The sequence below is a fragment of the Callionymus lyra genome, chromosome 14, assembly GCF_982586985.1.
Source record: "Callionymus lyra chromosome 14, fCalLyr1.hap1.1, whole genome shotgun sequence".
Lineage (NCBI taxonomy): Eukaryota > Metazoa > Chordata > Actinopteri > Syngnathiformes > Callionymidae > Callionymus > Callionymus lyra.
This window is the reverse complement of record NC_141831.1, coordinates 11,884,672-11,899,546: the sequence shown is the minus strand read 5'-3', so window position 1 is coordinate 11,899,546 and position 14,875 is coordinate 11,884,672. Positions and strand designations below refer to the sequence as shown.

The 14,875-nt window shown below is 38.8% G+C and overlaps 2 protein-coding genes across 2 annotated transcripts; one reads left to right on the top strand and one right to left on the bottom strand.

The window, feature by feature from the left end:
• Positions 1-250: 250 nt before the first annotated feature.
• chmp1b (charged multivesicular body protein 1B) lies at positions 251-5,058 on the bottom strand. The gene is made up of 8 exons (XM_087807348.1): positions 4,878-5,058; positions 2,577-2,674; positions 2,339-2,485; positions 2,196-2,264; positions 2,016-2,123; positions 933-976; positions 780-852; positions 251-704 (listed from the first exon to the last, which is right to left on the bottom strand). Exons 1-8 carry the CDS (start codon positions 4,891-4,893, stop codon positions 660-662), a joined length of 600 nt encoding a protein of 199 aa, XP_087663474.1. The 5' UTR covers positions 4,894-5,058; the 3' UTR covers positions 251-659.
• A 1,394-nt stretch (positions 5,059-6,452) lies between these two features.
• Positions 6,453-12,164, top strand: LOC148066037 (terminal nucleotidyltransferase 5C-like). The gene is made up of 2 exons (XM_087807347.1): positions 6,453-6,993; positions 8,755-12,164. Exon 2 carries the CDS (start codon positions 8,761-8,763, stop codon positions 10,963-10,965), a length of 2,205 nt encoding a protein of 734 aa, XP_087663473.1. The 5' UTR covers positions 6,453-6,993; positions 8,755-8,760; the 3' UTR covers positions 10,966-12,164.
• The last annotated feature ends 2,711 nt before the right edge of the window (positions 12,165-14,875 follow it).

The window sequence follows — 14,875 nt, the reverse complement described above, 5'->3', positions numbered from 1 at the left end:
TTGATTAATATTTTTATTGACGCAATTATGTTTTTGTTATCTTTTTTTTTACATATACATTGAAGCAACTTTCTTTTCCAGTGAAACCTTTTTTCAATTGAAGACATTTTTTATTGAAAATAATTTTATTAAATGAACCTTTTTATAATGAAAATGAGTTTTTTAACTGATGAAAATTCATTCAACAACAATTAGAGAACAAAGAAAGAAAGAAAAACCTACTTCCATATCATTTCAAAGACAGACAAAGTAACTCGTGTGATTTATTGTTTGCAACAAAAAAAAAACTGTCCACCTTTCGAGTGAAGATACTGTAAGTCTGACACCGTCACGTCTTTAAAACGATTCCTCAGCAGATAATAAAAGGATCTTTATCATAAACATGTTGCAATCATATAACAAAGAAATATTCTTTAACCTCCAACATTCGCCTTAAATACAAACAAAATGAACGTTGAAGAATCAGCAAAAAAAAAAAAGAGACCGGAAAAAGCCGAGACAGGAGGTGATTCTGGATCCAAAATGGATTCCATCGACAAGAAACAGATGCGGTAGATACAAGGAAACACATCAGGAGGGGAAGCAACATGTAGTCGTAGCATATTTGGAAGCAACGTTCAGGTAGTGTACGGCCAACTCCGGCGCCCCCAGCTGGTCGTCTACACCTGATCTCGCAGCTTGGCGAGTCTCTGGGACAGTTCCTCCTTCGAGAGAAGAAGAAGAAGAAGAAGAAGTTAAAATCATCTGTCATGGTTGACACACGTGTGAATGAACAGCACCTGTTCGGCGGACGCCACGCTCGTACCGACCGACCCGGTCTGTCCCTGAGGGAGCTCCATGTTGAGGTCCAACCTAAAAACACGAGTTTTTTAACACTTGTTAGTTGATTGCTTTTAATTCCTGTCCAGAAATGATGATGAATAAAGACGTACCCGGCTTCGTCCGCCAACTCATGCATCAAAGAGTCCACTTGGTTCTGAAACATGTCAAGAGAGAATTAAACCACGGGATTCTACGGAAGTACATCAGCGCCATGAAAGTTTAATGTAACTATTTTATTCATTCTTCTTTAAAAAAAAAAGAAATTAAAAATCAAATGATGTATATTTCGAAAAGTTGAATTGTTTTATATTTAATTAATTTAATTCGAATTTACAAATTTGAATATTTTCTAAATGTACCCATTTTAAATTTTGTATTTCTAATAATTAAAAAATAAATGTCATAAATTCAATATCTCTTTCATTTTTTCACAGCAAATCATGATGGCACTGATATACTTCTATATATTTCTCCTGACAACAAGAATATAGTTCAATATATGAGCCTCCGAGTCACGTTTTATGCACAAACATAGAAACTTAGCAACTTTGACTCAAACAAATAAGCACCTAAAAGCACTTTAATACTAATATATCCTAATTTTTAAGACAATACCAAGTTAAATACTTAGAACTTCATTTTTTTAATATCATGAATTAATTCTAGAAATGATTTAAAAATAGATTCATTACATCAGTGGCGTCAAAATATTGATTGATATTGATTGAACATTGAACATTTCAAATGTTGTTTTCTTTTGTTAAAGCATCAAATTATTATTTTAAAATAATTTAATTAATGATTTTTATATTGAAATGTTAAATTGTTTTTTGAATAATAACGTTTAATATTAAATGTAATAAATAATATTTGTAGGTTGAAATTTTAAAATGAAACCATTCATTATTATTATGGCACTAATATACTTTCATAGAATCGATTTGAAGCCCGTTATGTCACTAGTCGACCCAGTTGCTCCACAGGTGAGGATTAGAGACAAAACACATCGTGCAAGGAAGTGAACTTGACATACATTATGTTATAAAACAATAAACCAGCCTGAAGTGACACGTAATTCAAAGTTATAAAACCAAACGAGGCCATTTCCTCAAGTTGACAAACATTAAACCACATCATACATTTGTTAGAACCGATTCAACAGAACCAAAGAACTTAATAGTTGTGCGAGTCACCTGTGGTGTCGTCAGTGTGGTGGTGCTGCTCATGGTGTCTTCCATCTGGGCCGTCTGGACGTCCAGGGTTTCGAACTGATGCTCAAACTTGTCCATGAGACCCGAGATCTAACAGAAAAAAAAGGGTCAAACTTAAGTCATGATTTTCTATTTATATACATTTTTTCCCTCAACATTTACCTTCTCAAGGTTCATGGTCTTCAGGACACTGTCCATGCCCTTCACAACTCCAGACATGGACTTTGTGACCTGAGAAGAAGAAGAAGTCGAATGTGTTAAACATTTTAGGGATTAAAAGTGTTAATTTGAAGCCGTTTAAAAACCTGGTTCATGGTGACGGCGGTCTGGACCCGCGCTGCTACCGCGTCCACTCTGGCGCTCATCCTGAGGTAGTTGACCGACTGGTTCTTCTGTCGGATGGCGTTCTCGGCGTGGATCCGGGCCACCTCCATGTTGCCCTTCTGGATGGCCTGGACAGGCGGGAAGGAAGCGTAACGAGAGTCAAGCGGCCGCAGAGACTCACGGACCGGATCGGACCGGATCGGTCGCGCACGTTTTTACCTTCTTGACTTTCGCCTTCTCCGTTTTTTCGTCTTTGTCGCATTTCTTGGCGTTTGACTGAAGCTGCTTGGCAGCGAACTTCAAACTGAAGAGGTGTTCTGGGATGTTACGTTAAGGATAAATCAAGACCAAAAATAAATAAATAAAAAACACGAATTGATAATACTTGACTACTAATCCTAAATTAGAAAGCACTCGGGGTATTAAAAAAAGATATCGACACACTTCAATATCGTGTATTTTTTCGCTTAATCTTGTTTTTTATCATAGTTCTTTTATGGTTTATATTTCAATAAAGTGTTTGTAAGATAAAATAATTCTATTGTTCGCTGCGTTTGTTCATTTTTGTGTTGCAATTAAACGTCTGCCTGCTAGATGGCAGCACTCATTACGTTTTACTCACTGAGCGTGAAATCTCGCAAGAGTTACGCAACAACTGAGGACGAGAGGATACACTCGACGCCAGCATTTTTTTTTAAAGCTGATGTTTGGACATATTTTCATTTCAAAACAAATAAAATAATTGGATTTTTCTATTTACGATTACCTTGCAATTATTGTTTATTTTTGTGTTAAAAACTCCCGGCAGCAGTCACGTCCTCCGCAGCTAAATGAATTATGACTGCTGAGGACGAGAGGATACAGTTGCCTTCAAGCAGCTTTTAAAGCTGATGTTTGGACATATTTTGGTTTAAAAACAGTTGAAAGCAGTTACGACTTCGACAAGAGTCATGTGGTCTGTAAATTCTGCGACACCAGAGTTAAGTACTCGACAATACTACACATATATCGTTGTTACTACAGTTTACAACATACCGCAATGTATCGTAATCTTTGCCCTTGTATCGTTATATGCATCTTATCTCCAAATACTTTTCAATACACACCCCTGCTGACGACCCAATGATAAAACCAGGGTGAACCGTTTTTTTAACACTTCATTTCTCTTAGATAAGAGAGTCATTTCAAAATAATGTGATGAGTCATTAAGAATATTTAAAAGCAAATTAATGCGAGAAGAAAAACATTAGCAAAACATTGTTGTTCAACCCCATATTTTAGCTAAAAAACAACATTTTCTCTAGTCAATCATAACATAATAATACAGCCTTGTAGAGAGAACTAACAGTAATGTTATTAGGATAACGTTACATGTCAATACATTAGGAAAGATCTGAAAAAAAGCATCACCTGACTGCATCGCCATGTCATACTTTTACCTCCACAACTTTTGAGAATACAGAAGCTTAAATCACGGAGTATGAAAGCGTTGAATGATGTCAGAACCGTGACTGTGATCTGAAAAACCTCGCCCGACTGTTCACTGGAGACGCAGTATTGGTTTCGACCTATAGTCCAAAGACACAGAGATGATAAGTGATGGATCTTAGTCTGTCTTCGTCGATTAAAAGCGTCATTCATGAACTCTGCCCTGAGTGAATGCTCGGAACAGTCACACCCATATTCTTCCCTGAGCGGTAACAGATCTGTTGTTGAAATCACCAGGAGATAGTTTCATATTAAGTATGTAAGTAAGTAATTTCTATTTATAGAGTGCTTTTCCAGACCAGGGTCACAAAGCGCTTAAACAATCAAAACAATATTCAATAAAATATATACTTAAAAGGTCGAGATAACACTGAGAACAACACAGGAGTTCCAGAAAATCAAGGAAAAGCCTGAACAAATAAAAGTCAAAAAGCAGAATTTAATAACAGTATTTTTTTTGTTTTTGTTATTGCTTAGTCAGTTTGTTTTTGTTACTGCTTAGTCAGACGAGGTAAACCTAATAATTCGGATTTCTAATTGTTTCATTTTTAATCCTGGGTGATTTTATCCATAAAGGTTTCAACGGAAGCCGTTAAGTTGTAACTTTATTTAAAAATAATGTGTAACATTATATGGGTAGCATTACTATGGTGACCCAGATCGCTTGTCCGCCTCTAGAATCACGTAACATAAACCGGAAACACACCTGGCTATGACGTACACTTTCTATTTCCATCTATTATCACGTGAAACTGAATTCAATTCACATATTTCGACACTTTAGTTGCTAGAATACGAACCTTTAGCATCGACGACAGTCGAGGCCTTTAACGACATCTACTATGTTTACCGTCTGAACAAACTTGTAACTTATAAAATCAAGTTATAAAAAGCGTAAAGTACATAAATATCAACTAAAGTGTCTCCTCGGATACATTTAAGACGCATATAGTTTGGATTCTAAACGTCTTGTTGTGCTACATGTTCGTGACGCTGCGTCACTCGTAAAGATCGTTTTTAAAAAAAGGATACTATCCAAGCCTGGCATCTTCACGAGGGTCCTGGACGATCCGACAGTCACCAGGCGAAATATTTGAAGAAAAGTCCAAGAAAAAAGCGAGTTAAAGCGACGAATTTACGAGCGAAACTCCCGTCGCTTCGGTATGTGTTGCTGTTGTTGTACTTCCTGGTCTCGCCAAAATATGACTGACGTCACCGTCACGAGGTGACGTCACGTGAGAATGTCCCGTCCCTCCCTGAAACTATTATACTTTTACATTTTTATTAAACTTATTGTTTGAACGTTATTGGTATAACAATGTTAAAATATAGGTGTAAAAAGAATTTATTTGGAAAATATATTTTTTACATAAAGTTTGTGTTTAAAATTACATGTCAATTTACAAGGTATTAAAAAAATATTTTTACATGTTAAATTTAACCATTCAATAAATGTTTTAATTCGACCATTCAGTATTCTGACGGCACTTGATATACTTCCATAGACTAATTTAAAATAACAAACTAAGAAAAAAACAATACATTGAGAACATTTAATTTGGAATTATTGTCATTTGAATATTTAAGAATATGTGTAAAAAAAAACTTTAATTTCGCTTTTTTATTATTAGATTATCCCAAAAAATCTAATTCAACCTTTCAATATACGAATTATTGAATTTAATAATTGAAAAAATATATATATATTTAAATTCTTTAAAAAAAAGAAAATTGATCTCAAAAATGCAGTTTAAAATAATGTATTTTGAAGGCACGGTTATACTTCCATGGACTACTTTAAAAAATATATATTTTCATTAAAAAAAAAGGATTATGTTGTTACTATAATACATTTTTATATTGAATTAAAAAATATATGAATGAAAACACATTACATATTGAATATTTTTTATTTTTAATTATTAAAATTAAAATATCAAATTAAAATTGTAAAAAAAAAACATTCATTTTTAAATAGTTTTATTTTATTAAATCGCTCCAAAAAAATGGAATACAACCTTTCAATATACGAATTATTGGCATTCAACATTTAAAAAAAAGAACGATTTAAATTATTTTAAAAAAAATTGATTAATAAAATCTGTTTAAAATTCTTTATTCTGAAGACATACTTCCGTGGACTACTTAAAATATATATATATATATATATATATATATATATATATATATATATATATATATATATATATATATTAAAAACAGATTATGTTGTTACTATAATACATTTTGATATTGAATTTAAAAGTATATGAATAAAAACACATTCAAATGAAACTTATTTTTTTAATTATTATAATTAAAATTTCAAATTCAAAGTGTAAAAAAAACATTCATTTTTAAAAAGTTTTATTTTATTAAATTGCTCCAAAAAAAATATTAATTCGACCTTTCAATATGCACATTATTGAAAAGATTTTTTTTTTTTATAAATAACTATTTCTTAAAAACACTATTATTATTAAGAAAAATACGTTTATTATGTTGACGATATTAAACCAATATTGTATATTTAATTTTAAAATCCTAAACATTAAAAACACACATTTCCGTCTCTCATGTTCTACTTCCTGGTGTCTCACCAAAACATGAGCGACGTCACCGTCACGAGTTGACGTCACTTGGTGGGAACTTCCCTTCCCTCCTTTTAAAAACAAATCAAATTGAAAAAAAAAATAAAAAATGTGATTTATATAGAAATCTTTCTGAGTCGTCGTGGCAACTTGTTTTTTATTTAAGCCCGGATGGAAGCGACCAGGGCGGCCCGAGATGATGCTTGGATCGCGGGGAGAGAGGATGACTCACCCCGTCTGAGGCAGCTTCACCCCGCAACCACAGGCTCGGCAGAGCGCTGGTTCCTTCAGAACGACTCCCCGCCGTCTCCGCTCGGCACCCGGCAAACTTTTGCCCCCGTGATCCCGAACACTTCTCCGTCCACCGGGCGCACGTTGGAAGTTGGAGGGAAAACAAAAAGCGTCGTGACAGCGAGAAGAATCGGTGACGCGCCATTACCATGGAAACAGCATCACTTGTTTAATAACGTCTGTGGCTCTGACGCGTCTTTGTCGGATACTTTTGCTGGATTTTTTTTTTTTTTAACAGTCAGTCAAAGAGCTGCAAATCAAGACAGGTAAGTTTTTTTTTTAACCCATATTCTTGAATAAATGAAATATAAAACATCTAAAAAACGATGTACATCAATTTATATGGAGTTAGATCCCCAGAGATTGTTTTTTAAAATACTAAATATAATTATACACAATATAATATAGATCTACTATTGATATCAGGAGTTAAAACGTTCTTTATTCGTGTCTGCGCAACAATACATGTTTTTTTTGCGCACAAGCCAACAACCTATCTGTGGCTGTATGACTCATATGATCTACAAAGTGGCTGCAGGACCACGATGGTGTTACTCTAACGCGTCAGTAGGGGGCGCTGTGGTGATCGTGAACCCCTCCCTGACCCCCCTCTGACCATCGCAACCACATCTTTATCATTTAATAAAAAATAAATAACTTAAAATGTCAGGAGTTTTACTCATAATTATATGCATCACTCAGATAAAATAATATTTATATAGGAAAATATCTTGAATAATTTTTTCAGAGAAATCTTTATTATTTTTTAACAGAAAATATTCTATTTTTTCCTTTCATAACTCCTTCATCTGTGACGTTTTTGTGAGTTTTAAAGGTCCTTGTGGGGAGTGAGTCATCAGCTGCTCATGATGACGTACCTGATCCTCTCCTAAAAATACTGTGTTGTCACATCACAACAGCAGTACACACTTATCTGATCGCACATCAGTTATATAAAAAAAAATCATGATTATATATAAAAAAAAAGAAAGAAAAGAAAACGTAGATAAAAAAAGCCTGCGATGCGGTAACACAAAGAGTCACGTGTCCTCAACAGTCACGGACCAACAAGAATATCTTGAAAAACAACTTCTCTTCGAGGTAACAGTTCATGTGTTTGTTGTTTGTGAGATTTAAAAAAAATGATCCAATCAGAGCAAGTCTTTCTTCAATTACATTTTTCTCTTTGAAATATTGATACACTTAAATATCACGTGACTTTTCTCACTGTACTTTATCAATATTCTACTGCACTGTATCCATTAAATAAATATATAAAATGTATATTTATATGGCTTTGAAATCATATAATATATTTATCCTGTTTATTGTATACATTATGTATATTAAGAGTTTATCAAATAAAAGAAAAACACAATTAACATTCAAATATTAACAGCGTTTGCTCATTTTGTCGGTATAATGAAACTTCCGCCCACTAGATGGCAGCAGTCATTACGTCCCCCTCATCTAAAGGAACAATTAAATCCCGCAGTATCCTGGCGACAACTAAGGACAAGAGGATACAGTCGACTCTAGCTGCTTTTAAAGCTGATGTTTGGACATATTTTGGTTTCAAAACAAATGAAAGCAGAGTCATGTGGTTTGTAAATTCTGCCAACCAGAGTCAAGTACTTGGACAATACTACAAATATATCGTTGTTACTACAGTATCACAACATACCGCAATGTATCATATTGTTGCCCAGGTATCGTGATACGTATCATATCGCCAGATACTTTTCAATACACACCCTTGCTGATGATAAAACTAGGGTGAACATAATTTACTCAAGAACTTAAGTACTTTCCAATACTACAAATATATTCTTGTTCATACAGTATCACAATATATCATATTGTTGCCCCTGTATCATGATACGTAACGTATCGCCATGTTCTTGCCAACATAAAGAATATTTTGCACAAAATGGGGCAACAGAGGTCACCAACGTTGTAGTTACACTGCTCGGCCACTGGGGGAGCCAGAAACATGTCTGATGCTAACAGTATTCTATTTCCTGCAGGTGATAATGACAGAGCTTCAAACGGAGAAAAAGTTATACAACTTATCCGTCGATCAACTTCACGCTCTGCACAAAGTCCTGACCGAGGTGATCCCGATCCACGGGCGCGGGAACTTCCCCACGCTCCAGGTGAGAGCCAAAGACATCATCCGTCTGGTGAAGGATCGCCTCATGGAGAAGGACATCCACGTCAAGGACATCCGTCTCAACGGCGCCGCCGCCAGCCACGTCCTGGTGAGGGACAACGGCCTGAGCTCGGGGGACTTGGACATCATTTTCGGAGTGGAGCTCCCCAGGCAGGAGGATTTCCAGGTCATCAAGGAGGTGGTGCTGAGCAGCCTCAGAGACCTGCTGCCCTTCGGGGTCAACCGCCGGAAGATCACGTGCCTGACCATGAAGGAGGCGTACGTGCAGAAGATGGTCAAGGTTTTCAACGAGTACGACAAGTGGAGTCTCATCTCGCTGTCCAACAACCGAGCCAAGACGGTGGTCCTGAGGTTCGTCAGTTCCCTGCGAAGACAGTTCGAGTTCAGCGTGGATTCTTTTCAGATCATCCTCAACAGTATGCTGGAGTCCTACTGGGAGGCCGAGAGGAGACAACTCGGCGGTTTGTCCTTAGGTTCTCAAAAAGGATCGCTCGGGAAAATCGACGACAAAAAGCCAGAACGCCCTAAAGTCCCGAACGTTTTGGAGGGGGACTCACCGAAGGCGGCGGGAGAGGACGTCGCAAATTCAAAGGGAAGTATTGAAGAAGCAGAAAAAGATCTTCCAGGTGAAGTGGTTCAACAGAAAGAGGAGCCGTGGGTGAAGGAACCTAAAGACGTGAGTTTAAAGCCCCAGTCGGGAGCGGGGGAAGCGACGCCGCCGCCGTCAGAGGAACTCGTTTTCGAGATCCGCAGGGAAGAGCAACGACAATTAAGCGATCATTACCTCTTGGTTTCATCTGCGAAAACTTTATTCACCAATGTCAGTAATTCACTGATGACGCAGGTCGGCTTGAAGCCGGAGGGAACGGAGGAGTCTGACTCACGCTCTCCTCGAGCGCCCGCCGGAGAACAAACGGAAGCGTCGCAGCCAGAGAGCGGCGGCGGCGGCGGCGACGAACAGACAACGTTCCCCTCGACTCCCCTCGAGGCTGAAAATGCCACCAGTCGTCGGGAGCTCAACTGTCTGGAGATTTCTTCTCCGCCGCCGGCCAAGAAGACGTGCAGCACGTCCCACAAGGTGATCCCGGGTCACTGCCCGTCGCCCAAACTGCAGAGAAAAATGTCACGGAAGTGTATCAGCAAACCGGAGAAATGGACTTTACTGAACGATTTGTCCGATTTCACCTCGCAGATGTTCCCCCCCATAGATATTCCCAAACCACTTCAGACAAAGGATTCCTCCCTGGAAGCCACCCATGACGGGAGTACCCTGAACCTCGGCCAGGATTCCAAAGACGTATCGACGGATGTTCCGACCGTGGCGTTAAGCGTGATCCCTAAAGCCCGATGCAAGTCGAGACCCTCGACGGGACCGGACGATTCCGTCGTACCGAGACGTTCTCCATGTGAGGAGCAAACACAAGACTCGATGGCGAGCACGACAAACGGTTGCGGGTCGGGCGCCTGGACCGAGGCGGCGGGCGTGTCCACCATAACGGTGGAAGCGGAGTGCATGTACGGGGACTTCGACCAGGCCATGGATCACCTCCGCCAGCGCCTCATCGCCACCCACCACCCCGAAGAGATCCGGGGAGGGGGGCTGCTGAAATACAGCGATCTGCTGGTGAGGAACTTCAAGCCGACCAGTGAGACGGAGATCAAATCCCTAGAGAGGTACATGTGCTCCCGCTTCTTCATCGACTTCCCGGACGTCGGCGAGCAGCAGCGGAAGATCGAGACGTACCTGCAGTGCCACTTCACGGGCCACCAGGAGGCCAGCAAGTACGACTACCTGATGACCCTGCGGCGGGTCATCGACGAGAGCACGGTGTGCCTGATGGGGCACGAGCGGCGGCAGACGCTGAACATGATCACGGTGCTGGCGCTGAGGGTGCTGGGCGAGCAGAACGCCATCCCCAACACGGCCAACGTCACCTGCTTCTACCAGCCGGCGCCGTACGTGACGGAGCCCATCTACAGCAGCTTCTACATCAGCCAGGCCCAGCCTCCGCTCGTCTACCACCCGTACCCCCTCCAAGTCCACATGCAGACTGGCCTGGTGTAGCGGCGGAGGCGCTCGCCCAAACAGCGCGGCGTAAAAGGCAATATTTAGCAAAGGGCTCTGGCAACAGAGTAAAAGTCGTTTTTAAAAGCGGGAGTTGTTGCTTTTAATCCCTCCTGCTCACAGCATGAAAGACCCCTTCCAGGGTGGGGGGAGTCTTGGAAAGGGAAGCATGTTCCCCCGACTTCCTGGAGAGCTCAGACATTTCGATCTACGTGACGTGATGCTCCGCCTCTGTCGACGAGACCGCCGTGTTTTTTTTGTTCCTCCTCATGTATAATCAGATTATAATCCAGCTACATAATCCACACTATATACGGTCGACGTCAAAATGGTCGACGAACCCTTTGATATATTTGTGAACCGAATCGTGGTTGTCGAGTCAACTTCAGGTATTACTGCTCAAAACACAACACTGTGCTATAGTTTGTGATTTAGGATCGTGTTCGTGACACAGTTTTTTCGTGGATTATCCAATGAAGTATCCAAAGTGTTAAGTGGTTTCCGAAGACAAATATTACATATCAAGTATCAATGGCTGTACAGAAATCTTTTTTTTTTAATCCAGATGCAGAGTTAGCAACGAGCTAAAAATGTCTACAGCGTGTGTAGAGTTTGCATGTTGTCGTCGGTGACTCGCAGAATCACGTACCTTTTTTTCAATGTTTTCGGTGTCGTGCGAAATGTCTGAAATGCATTCGGTAGGACTTATTACTGGTAAGTGTATTAATCGGTAATACTTGTATGACTTGTCATAAAATGACTAGCTTGAAGAATTAGCACTAGCGTTAGCATTAGCTCGTGGCTGTAAATTCCCGCTTGAATATACTGTAATGGTAGCTAGAGATGAACTGATCAAAATGTGTCTGAAATGAACCTTGTAGCCAAGAGAAACAAATGAATTAATGCTTTATGTTTAAATTAAATATGGAAAAAATAATGAATTAATTGTATAATGTCATAGCCCAAAACACTAAAAACTTTGTTTTTGTTGCGTCGTCACACTCCAGTATCTCCGACGGAAGCGACAGAACTCCTTGTTTTCATGTTTCTCTCTTTCAGCAACTAAACGTGTGAGTCAAGCACAGCGTCCGGTGTTGTCACAAACATTGAAGACAGACGTGTCACGTGGTTCCTTTTTTTTGTAAAAGTGTGAAAAAAAAACAAAAGAAAAAATACATGTGTGAATGTTTTGCTGTTGTGAAAATAAATTGTGCTGCAACAAACTTCTAGTTTCATGTTTGAATTCACGAAAATAGTTGAAAAACGTCCTTGTAGATTTGTTGACTCAAACTATGGTGGCCCGGGAGTGCAAATCACATTTACAAACTCTTGAAACAAATTTTAAAAAATTGAAAACATGAAATGAATAAAAAAATTTAAGAAATCATAAAAAAACTTCTCATTTTGTTAAATAAAAATATGTAAAGTTTGTAAATTGGTTTCAAATTGTAATTTGGTTCAATACTTCAATACACTATATTTGTTTAAGTAAAAAATACATTTTGTTTCAGGAAAGTGTAATTTTGTTTCAAAAGTTTGTACATTAGTTGCAAGAAAATCTTATTTTGTTTAACAGTTTGTATATTTGCTTCAGGAAGAAAGTACTTTTGTCTCAGATCTTTGGAAAATGTTTTGCACTTCCAGGCCACCTTACACATATTCTCAAGACAAACAACATAAAATTACACAAAATTTGTCCAATTTTTGATGAGTCACAGCGACACAGAACAACATTCTTCTTGACTCACCCTCTAACAATTTTTCCTCTTCACTAACAAGGGGCCACATGAAGGGGTTATTAAAAACGTGCTGAGCCAACTTTTACGTCAAAGTAAGTAATAAGTAAGTAAGTAAGTCATTTTTATTTATATAGCGCTTTTCCAGACCAGGGTCACAAAGCGCTTAAACAATCAAAACAACATTCAATAAAATATATACTTTAAAGATTAAGATAAAACTGATAACACAACAGGAGTTCCAGAAAATCAAGGAAAAGCCTGAACAAATAAAAACGTCTTAAGATGTTTCTTGAAGGAGTCAGTAGATTATCAAACACAAAGAGAGAAGAAGATCGTTCTTCTAGTAGAGCGGGTCAGAATTCTCACTGCAGAGTTTGTATCAAGATCCAGATCATGTTGTGACAACATTTTCCTAAGTTTAGAGATTTTTCTCAGTTGAAGGAAACAGTTTCTGGTCAGTTTTCTGCAGTGTTGAACAAGAGAAATATCTTTATCAGACGCAACACCCAGGTTTCTCAGGCTCAGTTTGACAGACTGACCTAAGTCACCCAAGTTCTGACTCAACCCTGGAACCTTATCATCAGGAACAAAAACCAGAGTTTCATTTTTGTCCACATTTAGCTGTAAAGTGTTTTCACTCAATGTTTGATTTCTAACAAACAATTGACTAAGTTCAGCCTCTGGGGCTCAGTTGGATCAAGAGAGCAGTAGAGCTGGATGTCATCAGCAAAAATGTGATAAGAAACATCAGGAAATCTCTTAATGATTTTACCGATGGGAATCAAGTATAGCAAAAACAATTAAGGACCCAGAACAGAACCTTGAGGGACTCCACACAACAGATCTGCTGATTCAGACCTCATTTGATTGTCAGATACACTAAAACTGCACCCAGAAAGGTATGATGAGAACCACTGTAACACAGACCCAGACAGTCCCACCTTATCCCTCAGTCTTCTCAGCAGGATCTGGTGATCAACTGTGTCAAAGGCTGAGGACAGATCCAAGAGAACCAGAACAGTGTATCGACCTGAGTCAGCCGACATCATGATGTCACTGGACACTTTCAATAAAGCTGTCTCCGTAGAGTGATGTTTACGGAAGCCGGACTGAAACTTCTCATGGATGTCGCTCTGATCTAGGAACAAAGATAGTTGTTCAGATACCACCTTCTCCAAGATCTTGGACAAGAAAGGGAGCTTAGAAATAGGCCTGAAATTACTGAGGTCAGTTGGGTCTAAGCCTAGCTTTTTGAGCAGAGGCGCCACTATGACATTTTTAAATGCATTGGGAAAAACCCCTGTGGAAAGGGAGAGGTTCACCATATTGGTAACCCAGGGGGCAATTACATCAAATACTTTGATAAAGAGCCTACAAGGAAGGACGTCATCTGAGCAAGAGGAGGGTTTCATCTTGTTCACTAGTGCCGAAATATCACCCAAATATACAGCACTGAAGGAAGACCAAGAGGAGGAGAGGGGCTCAGAGACAGTAGGGGTTCCAAACAAAGGGGGATATCAATACTGGAAAGAGCAGTAAAAAGGTCTTAATTTCGTAGGAAAAATCACGGAGTCTGCTTAATTTAAACATGATTTAAATATGTAAATGAGGGCATGGAAAGGGAGAAACAAGTCTGCGATTAATTCTAAGTTGATTGGGATGTACAAAGGAAAAGTGCCTAAATTCGTGTCGCGCACAGATTTATACATCAAATAAATATATATATATATTTTTAAGTGTGTTTCCCCTCTGGGGATGAATAAAGCTTTTCTATTTCTATTTCTATTTTTGTGCCGCACCATCTTCTGGATTTCAGTTTCTGGACATATTTAGTAGAAGATCTACGAAGTTCTTAGTACATGAGGTCCCTGGACGTACACATGTCTTTTAACCCTTATATTATCTCAGGGTCAAGGTGACCCGGAGGTTTGGAAACAAAGGTGTTTTTGGTATTCCTCATGTTGTCCCCGGGTCAACGACCTCCCTGGCTTCCATGAATCTTATATGCAGTGGTGGAGGTCGTTTATTTTGACCCAGAGACGACACAAGGGTTCATATCTCTTGGTCAACTCTTGGTGACTTTCCTTCTCTCTCTGGCTGCGTTTGAAAGAACAATAGTTTAAAAATAAAACGAGCATCATCACTTAATTCATCTTTTTCTAGGCGCGGCG